Raw genomic sequence first — 17,451 nt, forward strand, 5'->3', positions numbered from 1 at the left:
GTCCCAAGTCCTCTTCTTTCTCCTCATCTGGCTCAGGCATTCCATGGGTGTGGAGAGGGAAGCCCTGAAAGCTGCAACACCAGCAGCTACAGACAGAACACAGGTACCATTGGCACTGTAGCCACAACAGAAAGTGAAAGGGTCAGAACTCCCTTTGCTTGCTCCCCTAAAGTTTTACACAAGACATACTTATTGACACTTCTACTTGGGATTGCTTGCACACAGCACCAGCCATGGGGAGTATGGCCCACCAGGGGCGGGAAATGAGGAAGGAATTGTTCAGTTGCATGAAACTATGATGATCAGGCACTGAATACCGGTACCAGTTTCCACAGGCCATGGTGATTTTAGTGGATATCTCACTCCTGACGGTAACAAAGGCACAGAGAGCACAGCTGCTGCTGGCATCCTGAAGCCGCCCAGGCCTATATGCCGCTAGCCTGTGTACTGCAATGGTGCCTGACAAAGTCATCACAGATTGGCATGGGAAAGTGTCCTGCCATAGAGGAAGAAATAAGGCTGCCATCCCTAGAAACCTTTGGGAGAGGATTGCAAAGAACCTCCATGAAAGTTTCATCAAGATCTCTCAGGAGAATTCAAAGAACATAAGAATGGCCCTACTGGGTCAGACCAAAGGTCCATCTAGCCCAGTATCCTGTCTTCCAACAGTGGCCAATGCCAGGTGCCCCAGGGGGAATGAACAGAACAGGTAATCACCAAGTGATCCATCCTCTGACGCTCACTCCCAGCTTCTGGCAAACAGAAACACAAAGGATGCCCCTCTGTACATAAACTGCTCTGCATGGCCTCCCCTGCCTAACTCTACAGGGGACTGAAAAGCAGATAACTGTCTCTGCTTGTTGTACCGCTACCTCTTCTAGTACGAATAAATTAATGAAAAAGTTGAGAGCTACATCCTGCTAAGCTGGGAGCACCATCAGTACATCACTGGAATGGGAAATACGTTTACACGCCTACCCAAGGTTCTTTCCCCTGCATCAGGCTCGCCTGTGCTCGCCCCTGGGGCTGACTGGACTGCTGTGAAGTCTTCAACAGGTCCTGGCTTGCAGCATAGCTGGGCCCGCCGTTGCATGTCTCCCTCCTCTCCCCATCCTCCTCCTCCTCACTGTTCATGTCAGGGGCCTGTGACTCAGCTCCTTGAAGACATCCACAGTGCCGTGCAGGGTGTAAGTGGGGTCTCCACCAAGCATGGGATGCAGCTCTTTGTAAAAGGGGCAGGTCTGCAGCTCAGCACTGTATTGACTGTTGGCTTCCCTGACCTTCTGATATGCCTGCTGCAGCTCCTTGGCTTTCATTCGGCACTGCTGCTGGTCCCTGTCATACCCCTTCTCCTGCATTCCCCGTGCAATCTCCCCATAGATGTTCACATTTCTGTGGCTGGTCCGTGTACATCTGGAGAGTGTAGTCAGCACAGTCAGCTGAGTAGTTGCACATAACAATCGAGAACTGCTCATCAAGCTGGGCAATAAGGAAAAGGCATTTCAAAAATTCACAAGGCTTTAAGGTGGGAGGAAGAGAGGCTTCCAGTGTCCGTGACCCCCTGGGTAGTGGAGTTCACATTTGTGACCAGAGCGGTCAGTGTCGGGCATTGTGAGACAGCTGCAGGAGGACTGTTAGGGTTGACATAGGTAATACAGTGTCTGCGTGCACATCACGTTGACCTCAGTACATCAACCGTGGCTCAATGCCGTTCGGGGAGGCGGTGTTACTGTGTCACCACAACAGGGTACTTACATTGGTGGGAGACAAATTAAAGTATAGACACATGCACAACTAGGTTGATGCAAGGCAGCTTATGTCAACCTAACTTTGTAGTATAGACTGGGTCTCAAACTCTCCACATCACTTAGCCTGCCTCTTTTATTCACACAGTGGGAAATACAGGTCATTCATCAGTGCAGAACAGAGACCCAGCAACCTTTCTGGAAATATAATTGAAATTATTCTATTAAAGAAATAGCAACCAACTCAGTTACCCTTTATTCACTGGCTCAATACATCTCGTCTCAGAACAAGTATAACCAATTATATTTGGCTGCTTAAAAGGGGTTGGCTTTTGAACAAACGTAAAATCTGATTAACTTTTGATCCAGTAATTTTTGTGTGGTTAAAGATTGTTCCAGTTTGTTTCATCCATTAAGAATTACACTTGTCAGGGACTTCACTACTAAGAATAAGTATAAAAGGCTTGTATATTATTTCAGGTCCACTACAGGAAGTCACTACCACCAAAAAAGCAGATCAAAGAAAAACCTGAACTTCGGGGCTTCTTAAATATTTAACTCATTCTGTAAAGCTTCAGGGTCAGATACTGATCTCAGTTACACTAGCGTAAATTTGGAAAAACACCACTTCCTAAGAACGGGGTTATTTCAAATGCACAGCATTGTAAAGAAAGCACCCTTATTCAGGAAGCACTTACACACATGTTTTTGTACAGCATGGTCTTAAAGTTAAGGATGTACCTAAATCCTATCTGGAATACAGATTGATTTACGCACATGTTTAAGTAGTGTCGTGAAATAGGTCGTGAGATGAAATCCTGGTTGATAATATTCATTTTTCTGTGGCACCTCGACAGACATCTTTGTGTGTTACTATAACTCACATGATCTAAGCCATTGGACTTTGCATTCATTTTTGTGGAGCTCTCGTGAAAACAGGCTTCGGTAAGTATTTTGTTCACCGAGAGTTGTTTCGTGCATGTAAACAGTTCACATGCATTGTCTGGTAGAAGGAAAAAAATACTTTATGTTCAATTGAATATTAACTTGCCATCTTCCTCTCAATGAACACCATAAATTATCTTCTTTCAAAAAACTTGGAAACCGTGATTACTGTTATTAGTGATATTACTATTATGACGACTGGCATTAGTATTATTTATTGGTGAGACTGTTCTTATGGTTGCTATTACACATTGTTACTGACAGTAATAATATGTATGTACAGAAGACATGTTTTCTTATTTAGACAAAACCAAAGGAAAACAAAGCAAAGCCTAATTTTATGGTTTCCCTTTTATCCCAAACTCCTTTTACTCCAAGTCTTCATCCTCCAATATACATCTCTTCTCCAATCGCTCGCAAGAGTATCTCAATACTTATGATGTCTTTGAAGCATTTCCGTGTAAATGGGGTGACACAATATGTTTTTGAAAATAGTGTGCAGAGTGCACCGATATGTGGTCTGTAGGAATTAATCCTGTGGTGACAGGGAGCTCGACTAGCCAATCTTTTCTAAATTCTAGAGGCCAGATTTTCAACTGGTGAAGCCAACAGACTTATAGTGGGGGTAACACTAGTGTAAGTAGGAAAAGAATCAGGAAACCTAGAAATTCAAGTCCTGACTGGGCTGGAACTCTCCATAAAGAATGCAGAATAGTGAAACGGTGATGTCTAGGGCTGGGTGAATTTTGCTTTGGGCAAATATTCACACATACATTCAGGTCTAATTTGGCAAGTAGCTTCAGCCAAAAAAAAAAAATTTGGAATATTTTGTTTCACTGGTTCTGAAACAAAATGGTTTTGACATTTTGAAATGAAGCATTTCATTTCAGCAATTTCAACAGCGAAACATTTCGACTTCTCATTTCGAAATGGTGTTTCATATAGAAATTTAGTTAATTAAAAAGGGCGAAAGACAACAATCCCATCCGCAATCGTTTCAGCGTTTAGATGGATACTACACAACATTTATTTTGCATTTTTCAGTTCAGCTTTGAACCAAAAAAAATAAAAATCCATTATCTGCTCAGCTGTAGGGATGTCAGAAGAGTCAAAAGAGTAAAAGTTGATCAACTGAAAGAAGAAGGGATTTGAAGTCTTTATATTTGATTTGTCTTAATTAACAACTATTTAAGTTCAGCGGCTAACATTTTAGATAAAAGAAAGCTTTGTTAAAGATTCTGTAGCCTCGTCCTTTCAATTCAGGTGTTATTGTTCACAATAAAGATGTCTGAGACCTTCTGAAAAAGAAAAGGAGGACTTGTGGCACCTTAGAGACTAACAAATTATTTGAGCATAAGCGTCCGTGAGCTACAGCTCACTTCATCAGATGCAAATAAATTTGTTAGTCTCTAAGGTGCCATAAGTCCTCCTTTTCTTTTTGCGAATACAAACTAACACGGCTACTACTCTGAAACCTGAGACCTTCTAGCAAACCAGGAAAGATCAAACTGGACATTCATGATAGCCAAGATAAAATCTCTTCCAAAAGAGCAAAAAAGGCAGATTTTTTAAAACCCTTTTCAGCTCACCTTTAAACTTAACTCCACAGCAGTGTGGAATAATAAAACAGACTATGAAGAGAATGTGGTATCTCAGGCACATCCATGAATTCAAGTGACTGGAACCTCACTAACTACGGATATCAAAGAAGGCTCAAAAGCCTTGATCAGTTTGAAACATCAGCCTATGTGCAACCTTGTCTCCTTGAGTCTTCAAGATAAATTGGGAGAGAAATAAGGAATGTCTATTAAAGGCACAATTCACACACACACTTGATTTGATTCAGAGAAATGTTGAATAAGAAAAAAATTGGGATCTTTCTGCATTGATCTCCTGCGCTTTGGGATGGTCAATATACTTGACAGTCTTGACACCCCTTTAGTACTGATGGTGGAGGGAAGAGAAAGATCGGTTGCTTAAGTACTTCACCTCCTTCTTGTAGTTGGGTTGTGAGGTTTAGTTCACACTGAATTTTGGCTTCCAGGAGAAGATAAATCTGCTCCTCCGTGGTAATCGTGTCATCAGAATCCACCTGTATAGAAAAAAAAAATGCATAGAAAACAGCAGTGAGGAAGGCTGTTGCTTGGATCCTTTGACACTTAGCTGTATTTTAATGGGAGTGCTCTAAACGAGTTAATTTTCAAGACCCGCATTTCTAACACTTTCAGAAGGAAATGTTTTGATTTTACAAAGGGACACACATTTTTGTTTTGAATTTTACTTTTTTTACATTTGGGGGTTGGGTAACTTTACACACTGGTTGATCTGAGACAAGTTCTCCCCTCCCCCCCGCAAAAAAAAATTCATTTCGCCAAAAAAAATGTAAATAGTTTCATTTCCAGTTAACTCAAAACTAGTTTTTCCGCAATGCTGCAGTTCAGGCACTAAACTGAAAGGTTGGCTATTCCCACAACCCTAATTCCACCAGTTGGCCGATTAACATTCTCGTCATGCCGGCATTTTCGAAGGCACGTTCCCCTGTAGCTGTTGAGAAAAACTTCTGGCAGATTTAACGGGGCCACTAGCTGCACACTATGTACGTACATCGTCAAACCCTGACTTTCAACCTACGTACTGCTTGCTGGGATAGACAGGGGGAGTCGGGGGAGTCTCAGTTACTCCCATGTTCCTGTGCCTGTGCTGAGGATGAGGAGGTGATGGTAGACAAAGGTGGTTTTAAGCCTTCTTTGCACTCCCTGTATTCCTCCCTGGCCCTGTTGTGTTAGAGCATCCCGAGGGTTGCTCTGATTTGTACTCTGCTTCCCATTTCCCCTGATGCATCCTGGAAAGCAGACTAGTTGTAGCATAGTGCGCTGCGGTCACACTCTCCACCCACCCCCTTTACACTGCCACTCCATCCTCTACACCAGGGCTGAGAACAGGGAACCTGGACACAAGCACTACACCAGATAGGCAGTCCCGTCTACATAAGGGATGCTTTCAGAAGGCTGTTTCCGCACGCTTCCGGTAGGTCCAGGGGGAAGGGGGAATGTGTGCATTCTGCTAGAAGCATGTATAATTCATTCCAAAATAATACTGTGCCCTTCTATATCACCTTCTGTCTGAAATGCTCAAAGCCCTTTATAAACATTAGTGAATTAAGACTTAACACATCCTGGTGAGGTAGGTGTTAAGCCCATTTTATAGAAGGGAACAATGAGGCAGTGTTAAGTAACACAACCAAAGTCAAACAGGAAGTCTGTGGCAGATCAGCCAGATCTCCTGACTTCCACGCTTGACCTGGCTAGACCACTCTCCTTCCCTCCTGTAAAGCATAATGCCCTGAATGCATGCCCCTGCATATGCAAATGTAAGGGGTACATTAGCCAAGTCCCCAGAACCCAAACTCACAGAAGTGGAGTTTCTTCAACTGAAACCAGGCAAGGCTGAGTTTTTTACCTAACCTACCGGCTCAGCCCTAGCAGATAAGTTGTCTCTTTCAAAATACCCTTATCTACAGATCTGCTATTCAGGGAAGGATATTTCATAAGCTGAGCGTCTAAACATTTCCCAACCTCATCCGCATCAAAAATAAATGTCTCTCTCAAAGTTCATATGTAATTTAGCTCGGTACAGGATTGTCCTTTTTTGTGCCAGTTTCCCAGTGGATAAATCTTAAATTCACCTGGGTTTTCTTTTCTTGTGTCAAAAGAAAAAATATTAGACAAGTAAGAGCTACGGAAAGACCATACTTCATGTTCTCCCCCACCCCCTCCCACTGCTGCTTTAACCCACTCTTTATCCACATAGGATAAATCAGACCTAAATGAAAGTTAAAATGCCTCTCTAATATATGGTGGTGTTAGCCCTCTGGAGCACCTGAGCACAACATATTTGCGTGGTACAGGACCAGAGATGGCCTTATGTTACTTTACCTCCCTTTACAATCCTGGGGCAAATGTAGCACCTGGTGTAAAGCGGAGCAGCTTTCCCCAGCCCCAGGGGCTGCGGCTGCCAGGGAGACACTCCGCTGCTCCCAGCCCCAGCTCGGGGGCTGCTGCGGTGGGGGAGAGAGAGCACAACCATTGCATTAGAAAGGTAAGACTACTGATATTAAAATACAAGTTGTGTGCTTTTATTTGTAGAACAAAAAACATTAATTATTATTAAGTTTTTTTTTTAATATAGCTCTTTTATCCAAAGCGCTTTACAATAGTTAGCTAACAGTACAAACAACATTTGGAAAGACCATTAAGTAGTCTGCTAAGACCCTCAGCAAGTTTCAAGTGGTCTGTGAAAAAAAAAGTTTGAGAACAACTGATCTAAGTAATTAATGAACCTATTGACTCGTACCAGACCCAGGACTGACCCATGTGGACCCCACTAGATACACCCCTCCCAGTTTGACAGAAAGCTACTGACGATTACTACGAGTACAATCTTTCAACCAGTTGTGCATCCACTTTATAGCAATTTAATCTAGACCATATTTCCCTAGTTTGCTTATGAGAATGTCATGTGGGACTGTGAAAAGCACCACCAAAAACCAAGTTATATCATGTTGACTACTTCCCCACAATCCACTAGACCAGTAATCATGTCAAAAGGAGGAAATTAGGTCGGTTTGGCAGGATTTGTTCTTAACAAATCCATGCTGGCTATTACATCTAGCCCTATTATCCTCTAGGTGCTTACAAACTGATTGTTTAATAATTTGTTCCAGTACCTTTCCTGGTATCAAAGTTAGGCTGACTGGTCTATAATTCCTCTGGCCCTCTGTGTTCTCCTTTTTCAGGATAGGTACTATGTTTGTCTTTCTCCTGTCCTCTGGGACCTCCCCCATCCTCTGAGAGTTCTCAAAAATAATTGCGAACGGTTCTGAGAGTGCTTCAGCATGTTCCTTACGTACCCTAGGATGAATTTCATCAGGCCCTGCTGACTTGAATACATCAATTTATCTTACTGGGGGGAGGGATAGCTCAGTGGTTTGAGCATTGGCCTGCTAAACCCAGAGTTGAGAGTTCAATCCTTGAGGGAGCCATTTAGGGATGTGGAGCAAAAATTGGGGATTGGTCCTGGTTTGAGCAGGGGGTTGGACTAAGTAGCCTCCTGAGGTCCCTTCCAACTCTGATATTCTATTCTAAATATTCTCTAACCTGTTCTTCCCTACTTTGGCTTGCATTCCTTCCCCCTCGTGGTTGATATTAAGTGGTCACCATTAGCCTTTTTAGGGAAGACTGAAGCAAAATAGGCACTAAACACCTCAGCCTTGTTGAGGTCATCAGCTCTCCTTCCTCTGTAAGTAGAGGTTCTACGATTTCTTTCGCCTTTCTCTCACTCCTATTGTATTCGAAGAACCCATTTTATAGCTTTTTTCTGTCCTCTGCTGGGTGTCTCATTTTGTCCCTATAGGCAAGTGCAATACTTCTCTACTCCTCCTTAGCAATTCATCCATGTTTCCACTTTTTGTAGGACTCCTTTTTTAACTTTCTTGTCATTAAAGACTTCCTGATGGAGTCATACTGGCCTTTCATTAGTCTTCCTATCTTTCCTTCATATCAGGATAGTTTGCAGGTAGAAGCACAGGTCTGGGTCTTGTGGGCTTAATTGGAATAACCACTGTATGAGTCAACAGTGTGCCCCTGTTGCCAAGAAGGCTAATGGCATTTTGGGCTGTATAAGTAGGAGCATTGCCAGCAGATCATGGGATGTGATCATTCCCCTCTATTCGGCATTTGTGAGGCCTCATCTGGAGTACTGTGTCCAGTTTTGGGCCCCACACTACAAGAAGGATGTGGGAAAATTGGAAAGAGTCCAGTGGAGGGCAACAAAAATGATTAGGGGGCTGGGGCACATGACTTATGAGGAGAGGCTGAGGGCACTGGGATTGTTTAGTCTGCGGAAGAGAAGAATGAGGGGCATTTGATAGCTGCTTTCAACTACCTGAAAGGGGGTTCCAAAGAGGATGGATCTAGACTGTTCTCAGTGGTACCAGATGACAGAACAAAGAGTAATAGTCTCAAGTTTCAGTGGGGGAGGTTTAGGTTGGATATTAGGAAAAACTTTTTCACTGGGAGGGTGGTGAAGCACTGGAATGGGTTACCTAGAGAGGTGGTGGAATCTCCTTCCTTAGAGGTTTTTAAGGTCAGGCTTGACAAAGCCCTGGCTGGGATGATTTAGTTGCAGATTGGTCTGGCTTTGAGCAGGGGGTTGGACTAGGTGACCTCCTGAGGTTCCTTCCAACCCTGATATTTTCTATGATTCTATGATTGTTAACAAAAAAAAAAAAAAAAAGAGGTCAGTAATAGCAAATCTGAGTGTCTGAAAGCTCCACAGAATTTCAGATCAAAGTTTGAATAATAGATCTGTCACACTGGTGGATCAAGCCATTTACAAGGGCACTTCTGTGCTAGGTCACTGATTCAAAGGGGACTGGTGGTGATTTAAGCCCTATCCTAAGTGAACAGGTAGTCAGACAACAAAACCTCATCAACCCTAATCTGTACTAAGTAACAAACGTTCATAGTGCTGTCAGAGAGGCCAGCCGGCTATTCTTCCTTTCTCCCTCCAATGAGCTGTGAAGTACACCAAAGCAACCTGGGGAAGCTTGCACTACTACAGAGGCAAGGTTTACTGCAGGTGATGTTACTGTAATGATAGCCCCTTGTGATGTTCTATGGTTCTCCTCCCAGGCTGTCCATCTGACATGGTTCTCAATCATTCCACTGAGTTAAGGAAAAGTAAAAATTTGCTTCATTTGGTCATCACTGAATCTGTACAAGGAATTAATTATTTGAATAAGGAGTTCTGCATCCCCCAATCTGAACTTCAAATATACTTTTAAAAAAAAAGACAGAGTTGCAAATTGAAAAAAAAAAGACTGGAGTGAACTCCTGACTTCAGTGAAGCCAATAAGAGTTTTGCCATTCACTTCAACGGCGCCAGGATTTCACCCCAAGAATTCAGTTTCACACCAGTATAATTCAGTTCATTAAGTCCATACAGTTTTAAAGTTTTCCAACCAGCCAGTTCAAACAATGTTGCATTTTATTTCTGACAGATACAACAAATTTTCACGACGACACTATCACCAGCATCTTGTTTTGACGGCTCTATTCAAAGTCAATGGGACTTTTCAATTGTTTTCACCTCCATTGTTTTCTAGTGGAATTGGAAAAGGTTCAGAAAAGTGCAACAAAAGTCATAGAATACGGGGTTGGAAGGGACCTCAGGAGGTCATCTAGTCCAACCCCCTGCTCAAAGCAAGACCAATCCCCAATTTTTGCCTCAGATCCCTAAATGGCCCCCTCAAGGATTGAACTCACAACCCTAGGTTTAGCAGGCCACTGCTCAAACCACTGAGCTATCCCACCTCCCTGCCATAGGGGTATGGAACAGCTTCCAGATGAGGAGAGATTAATAAAACTGGGACTTTTCAGCTTGGAAAAGAGATGACTAAGGGGGGATATGATTGAGGTCTATACAAATCACTACTGGTGTGGAGAAAGTAAATAAGGAATGTTATTTACTCCTTCACATAACACAAGACTAGGGGCCACCAAATGAAATGAACAGGCAGCAGGTTTAAAACAAACAAAATGAAGTGTTCTTTCACACAACGTACAGTCAACCTGTGGAACTCTTTCCCAAAGGATGTTGTGAAGAACAAAACTAACAGGGCTCAAAAAGGAACTAGATAAGTTCATGGAGGACAGGTCCATTAATGGCTTTTAGCCAGGATGGGCAGGGATGGTGTCCCTACTCTCTGTTTGCTGGAAGTTGGGAATAGGTGACAGGGGATGGATCATTTGATGATTACCTGTTCTGTTCATTCCCTCTGGGGCACCTGGCATTGGCCTCTGTCGGAAGACAGAATACTGGGCCAGATGGACCTTTGGTCTGACCCAATATGGCCATTCTTATGTTCATATTTTAAGAGAGTTGGGTGCTGTTTCCTGTGAGAACTGAGGGCAGGGCTACACTTGCAGATGTAGAGCGCTGTGAGTTAAACCCGCCTTTGGAGAGCGCAGCAGGGAAAGTGCTGCAGTCTGTCCACACTGACAGCTGCAGGCGCACTGGCGTGGCCACATTTGTGGCACTTGCAGCAGCATTGGGAGCAGTGCATTATGGGCAGCTATCCCATAGAGCACCTCTTCCCATTCTGGCGCTGTGGCTTCTGGGAAGGGGGCGGGGAGTACGGGGCATTCTGGGTCCTGTCCCAACGCCCCGTGATGCATCAGTTCGCATCCCAGCATTCCCTGTGCTTCCGTCCACATTTGGCGCCATCTTTCAACGGTTTTTGTACTGCGCGCTCTGTCCTCCCTTTCGGTCTGCGGGAATGGAGCCCAAACTGCTGAGGAGTCTGCTGACGAGTCTTGCCAGCACGTCACGTTTGGCAGTCGAGTTATTCCTCATGATCCAAAGGGACAGTGAGGGCTCCGACGAGGATATCGACTCGAGTAACGCATATGACATGAGTTTGCTTGTGGCATTCACGGACAGGCTCACCACCGTGGAACGCCGCTTTTGGGCTCGGGAAACAAGCACTGAGGGGTGGGATCACGTCGTCAGGCAAGTCTGGGATGACGAGCAGTGGCTGCAGAACTTTCGGATGAGGAAAGCCACTTTCATGGGACTGTGTGAGGAGCTCGCCCCCACCCTGCGGCGCAAGGACACGAGATTGAGAGCTGCCCTGACGGTGGAGAAGCGGGTGGCTATTGCAATCTGGAAGCTGGCAACTCTAGACAGCTACCGATTGGTCGCTAACCAGTTTGGAGTGGGGAAGTCGACCGTTGGGATCGTGTTGATGCACGTTTGCAGGGTCATTAATTGCATCCTGCTCAGAAGAACCGTGACTCCGGGTAACGCGCATGACACTGTGCTTGGCTTTGCACAAATGGGTTTCCCTAACTACGGAGGGGCGATAGATGGCACGCATATTTCAATTCTGGCACCAGCCTACCTAGGCTCCAAGTACGTTAATCGGAAGGGGTATTTCTCAATGGTTCTCCAGGCGCTTGTGGATCACCGTGGGCGTTTCATTGACATTAACGCAGGCTGGCCCAGAAAGGTGCACGGCGCACGCACCTTTTGGAACACTGGCCTGTTCAGGAAGCTGCAAGCCGGGACTTTTTTCCCCAGACCAGATCACCGTAGGGGAAGTCGAAATGCCCACTGTGCTCCTTGGAGACCCCACTTACCCTTTAATGCCATGGCTCATGAAACCCTACACAGGGAGCCTTGACAGCAGCAAGGAGCAGTTCAACAACAGGCTGAGCTGGTGCAGAATGACTGTAGAGTGTGCTTTTGACAGTTTAAAGGGCTGCTGGCTCTCTCTGTCGGGGAAGCTGGACCTGGCCAATGACAGCATCCCCGCGGTTATATCCGCGTGCTGTACCCTCCATAACATTTGTGAAGGGAAGGGTGAACGATTCACTCAGGCAGGGAACTCGAAGGTGCAACACCTGGAGGCTGAATTTGAACAGCCAGAGAGCAGGGCTATTAGAGGGGCCCAGCGCGGGGCTGCAAGGATTAGGGATACCTTGAGGGATCAATTTGAGGCTGAAAGCCACCAGTAATGTCTGGTGCCCTGCACGGGACTGAAGTGCAGTGGTTCCAATGTTAGTAGGAATCTATGTTTGCTATGCTGACATGCAGTGCCTGTTTCTTTCCTGGGCTAAGGTATCTTTTACTTTATGCAATAATAAAGAATGTTTTCAAAACCAAAAAATCCATTTATTTATTGAAAAAGAGACAGAACTGCTTGGGAAACAGAAAGGGCAAGGAGGTAGGGAACGGTACAATCACAGATTTGCGTATGTCCTGTCTGGAGTGCTGTGCAATGAGTGCTGCTCTTCAGGATGGCTATGCTGCATGGTGATGGGGGTTGAGTGCCGTGGGTAAGGGTCGTAGTTTTCAGGGCTGGGTGGTGAAGCTACAGGTGTTGGAGGCAGCTGGTGGCGGTAAGAACCCGGATGTTGGGGAAAGTGGGTTGGCAGTGACATGGGGGCACAAGGGAAGAGTTTTGGGACAAGGGCTGCGGGGAGCAGGTGCGGTTGTGCTCTGCCCGCACTGCTACGAGCGCCTGGATCGAGTCCCCTTGGTGCTCCATGATGCTTAGCAGCCGCTCCGTGCTTGGGTGCCGGCGATCCGCATTCTGCTGGCGGACCCTCCTTTCACTCTCCCCCCACTCCTGCACTTTTTGATTTTCATTACTTGAATGCTGCATTACTTCATGCAACATGTCTTCCTTGCTTCTACGTGGTCTCTTTCTGATTCTTTGTAGTCTTTCAGCCGGTGATAACACAGACGGCTGAGATCTCAAGGTTGCATCTGTAAAGGCAAAATGCAACAGTTAACAGAGGCAGCATTGTTCACACCGGACAGAGCAATGATTCCCCCCTCCTTAAGGGCAAGCACAGTCTACACAATAGCATAATTTTCCCATCCCAAAGCGAGTGCACATAACCCACGGGAGCCCCAAAACGGTGATTAAGCACAGGGTCAAGCGTGACTGATTGTTTCATGGCTGTACTGTCCTCTGGGTTTCTGTGCCTTGGGGAGAGCCAACAGTGGCAGGGGACCCCTATACTGAACACTGTCCCCACATTTTCCACAGAAGTTGGTCCTGGAAGATATCTCACTGCTGAGGGTGACCTGGGAAGCAAGAGAGGGTCTTCTACTGCAATGCGGCTTCTGCCCTGGCCCAGCTGCAGCTTGCAAGTGTGCAGCAATGGTCCCCCCGCCCCTCACGGTGCAGTGGCGCGGACAAGTTAGCCTGACTGGGACAAGGAGCACAGTGGCTCTCCCGAGAAACCTGCGCAAGCGCATTGCCCAAGTTCAGGATGAGACCTTTGAAGAGATCACTAAGGCCAATTACCGCAATGTGAGGAACGCCGTATTCCACATCTAGGCAGGCATGCAGCCCTAACCCTCCTCGCCCCAGGAGCCCGCACCGAATAACTTCCTTCCCAAAATAAAAGCCGCTTACCGGGAACCTCCTCTGGTGTTTGTCCTTCCCCAAGCACCGGCCACCACAACTGGCTACCTTCCTCCTGGCTTGAGAACAGCTCCTGGCCGCATGCATCTAGGGATGCCGGGGTGTCTTCCTCCACCTCAGCACCCTCGCTCCCGCTTTGCTCCTCATCTTCCCTTGTTGCACTGGGCTCTGAAGTGTCCCTGGTGGTCCCCAGAGTGGAGATGGGGTCGCCCCCAAGTATCGCGTCCATCTCTTTGTAGAAACGGCAGGTCGCGGGGGCAGCACCGGAGTGGCGGTTTGCCTTGCGGGCTTTGCGGTAGGCATTCCACAGCTCCTTCACTTTAACCCTGCACTGCAGTGCGTCCCAATCATGGCCCCTTTCCGTCATGTCCCTTGATATCTGCCCAAAGGTATCGTAATTCCTACGGCTGGAACGCAGCTGGGACTGGACAGCTTCCTCCCCCCAAACACTGATGAGGTCCAGCAACTTGCCATTGCTCCATACCGGGACTCGCCTGGCGCATGGAGGCATGGTCACCTGGAAAGATTGGCTGAGAGCACTCCACGCCTGGCTGAGCAAACAGGAAGGGATTTTTCAAAATTTCCAGGGAATTTAAAGGGTGGGTCTGACGCTTGATCACCTGAGGGCAGGGCAGTAGAGTTCAAAGTGATGACCAGAGTGGCTAGCACAGGCATTGTGGGACACTTCTGGAGGCCGATCAGAGCGCACTCTAGGACCAGGGCGTCCACACTGGCACCGCGGCGCTCCAGCGGGGGCGCAGCAAACGTTATTCCACTCGCCGAGGTGGCGTACCAGCAGCGCTGTAGCCGCGGAGTCAGAGCGCTCTACCTGCCTTGCCAGTGTGGATGGGGAGTGAGCTAGTGCGCCCGGGGCTCCTTTATTGCGCTGTAACTCGCAAGGGTAGCCAAGACCTGAATTGGGCCAGATACTCAGATGCTGTAAGTCAACCAATGGAGCTGCAATGGAAGTAGGCTGATTTACACTAGCTGATGACGTGGCCCACTGACCTTCGTGGAGACTCTCCCACTTTAGAGGAGACTACTGAACGATGAATCAGGCCCTTTCTTCCCCCCCCCCCCGGCCTTCTCCCCAGCAACTATAGTCTGCAATGTTTCTCACAGAGCAAGCTCACAACAAGCCTCTGTTTTAAGATGACCACACTGAGCATTTTGCACAATCTTGCCTTTACACTTGAGACTATAATCCAGCAAAGCACTTAAGGATCCGCTTGACTTCAGTGGAACGACTGAAGTCAAGTGCTTTGCAAGATTGAGGAGCAATAGTTTACATGAAGTTGTTTGTTATTCAGTAAAAGGAAAGCAGGTAAGCATGTGCTTAAAGTCCATCTGTTTCACAAGGCTTGTAAGCACATGCTTACATTTCATTAAATTTCAGTGGGACTTGAGCAAGTGCTTAAATGCTTTGCTTACCAGACGCCTAAAATACAGAGAGCTTACAATTTAACTATACACATTAGGACAGAATGGAAACGTCCCCTGTGGGACTGCAGTCAGATGGATTCTCCCAGCTTTCTCCCTGGAATTTGTCCAGCCTCTATGTTGAGGACTGTTTGTCCACTAGTGCTAATGTTATGCTTTGGCTGTATAATTTGTAAGTGTTTTTTGGTAAATGCTTAAAAATGCTTGAAAGTGAACTGGGAACAGCAAATCAGAGCATGAGTAATTCATGACCAGAAAGCATTCATGAATACGTATTAAGTAGGCACACTGAGAATCTTACGTGGTAATTTACATCCGAGTTTGAAACCACCTGTGCTGTAAATGTTTAATCACTTCAGAGAGACAGAGGGGGGCGGAAACCAACGGACCACAACCCTTCGCTTTAGAAGATTATTTGCCGTATTTCTCCTCTGAGTCCCAGATCTGCCTCGGAAATATGCTTTAAGATTATAAAAATATTGGTTTGGTTCTGAAGGGTAAAAAGGACAATATATATTTTCATTTCCTGGAAAACCTAATGGTAATTTCTCTAGAGTAGCTGACAAGAAATATGCTTCTCACAGCCCAAACCGAATTTGAGTGTAGCCGCCCTTCATGTAACTGAGCATACAGTACAGAGACCAAAAGAGCTTGAGTAATACTGGAGTCAGCTCCCACAGAGGAAGTGCTGCTGACAACTTTTGCATGATCCAAGAGACAAATGAGATCCAGAAGGGGACGAGACTTCTCGTACACGGCCATGGACTCCATTAGAAAGGGCAGTTTATGAAATATTAAAATAGCATTCAACTGCTGGTGAGATTCAAGAGGATTTTAGAGAAAGTGCTGAAAAGGAGGTCAGATGCAAACAGAGGTGAAAGTAAGCCGGTACGGCATACCAGCAAGACCCGGTACACAGCCGACCGTACCTGCAGGGGGCAGCTTCCCCAGGCCGGCAATTTAAAAGGGCCTTGGGCTCTTGGCAGTGGCTGGAGCCCCTGGCCCTTTAAATCACCACCAGAGCCTTGGGGCTCCCGGCCGCCGCTGCAGCTACCGCTACCATGGGGCTCTGGTGGGGATTTAAAGGGCCTAGGGCTCCCAGCCACCGCCACCACAGTCAGCGCCCTGGGCCCTTTACATCGCTGCTGGAGTCCCGGGGTAGTGGCAGTGATTTAAAGGCCCCGCCCCTTCCACCCAAGGGCCCCCCCTTGCTCAGGACCCCAGCCCTGCGTACCAGTAAGTCTCAAGTTATTTTCACCCCTGGATATAAAAGAAACCAGACTGATCACTCATAAGAACATAGGAATTGCCACACTTGATCAGACTACCGGTGTATCTAGGTCAGTATCCTGTGTCTGACAGTGGCCATTACTAAAGGCTTCAGAGGCAGACACAAACCCCAAATTGTGCAATTATTGGATAACCTGTCCCTAAGGGATGTTACTTCTTAACTTCCAGCGGGTAGAGATTGGCTGATACCCCAAAGCACAAGGGTTTGTAACCCTTTCAACTTTTTTTAAATGATCCTTTCTTATTTATCATAGAATATCAGGGTTGGAAGGGACCTCAGGAGATCATCTAATCCAACCCCCTGCTCAAAGCAGGACCAATCCCCAATTTTTGCCCCAGATTCCTAAATGGCTCCCTCAAGGATTGAACTCACAACCCTGGGTTTAGCAGGCCAATGCTCAAACCACTGAGCTATTCCCCCCCCCTTTTATATGAGTCACATGTCCTTTGCATGTTTGTTAATAATATGTTTTGGCTTATGACTGGAGTTTATTCTTCAGGTAAACGTGCTCCACAAAGAGAATCATAGAATATCAGGGTTGGAAGGGACCTCAGGAGGGCATCTAGTCCAACCCCCTGCTCAAAGCAGGGCCAATCCCCAATTTTTGCCCCACATCCCTAAATGGCTCCCTCAAGGATTGAGCTCAGAACCCTGGGTTTAGGAGGCCAAAGCTCAAACCACTGAGCTATCCCTTCCCCCCCCACTGGGTGTGTTCTCATCACGCACCTTGCTTTTAGCACTCTTCTCTCCAAAGCATCTCATCTGATTTGCCCCATTGGTCACAAGACTCCTAATATGACATAAGATCACACATGGGCTATCTCAGAGATATTAGTGTCGTTCTGGTGAAGGAGTTGGCATTTATAATGGAAAGTTGGCGTCACCATCCAGGGCAGATTACAGTCCCAGTAATTAATACTAGTTACTACTCGAGACAGAGTAAGTTGAAAGCTACTGTGAAATACGAACTGGAAGCAATTTCTCAGTTACAAATAGAGCGCTGTAAAATGTAAGTGTAGAAAAGCCCTAAC

General features: G+C 46.3%; 1 protein-coding gene across 3 annotated transcripts in view; it reads right to left on the bottom strand.

The window, feature by feature from the left end:
- Nucleotides 1-17,451, bottom strand: part of PTH2R (parathyroid hormone 2 receptor) — a 105,007-nt gene that overhangs the window by 64,894 nt on the left and 22,662 nt on the right. For 2 of the 3 annotated variants that reach the window (XM_037912995.2, XM_043525511.1), the window contains exon 2: nt 4,680-4,782. In XM_037912995.2, coding sequence (XP_037768923.1) covers nt 4,680-4,782 — 103 coding nt within the window. Of the gene's footprint in view, nt 1-4,279; nt 4,623-4,679; nt 4,783-17,451 lie in introns of those variants that run through there. The other variant, XM_043525510.1, reaches the window with a different exon arrangement.

This window comes from Chelonia mydas, chromosome 11 (assembly GCF_015237465.2).
Source record: "Chelonia mydas isolate rCheMyd1 chromosome 11, rCheMyd1.pri.v2, whole genome shotgun sequence".
NCBI lineage: Eukaryota > Metazoa > Chordata > Testudines > Cheloniidae > Chelonia > Chelonia mydas.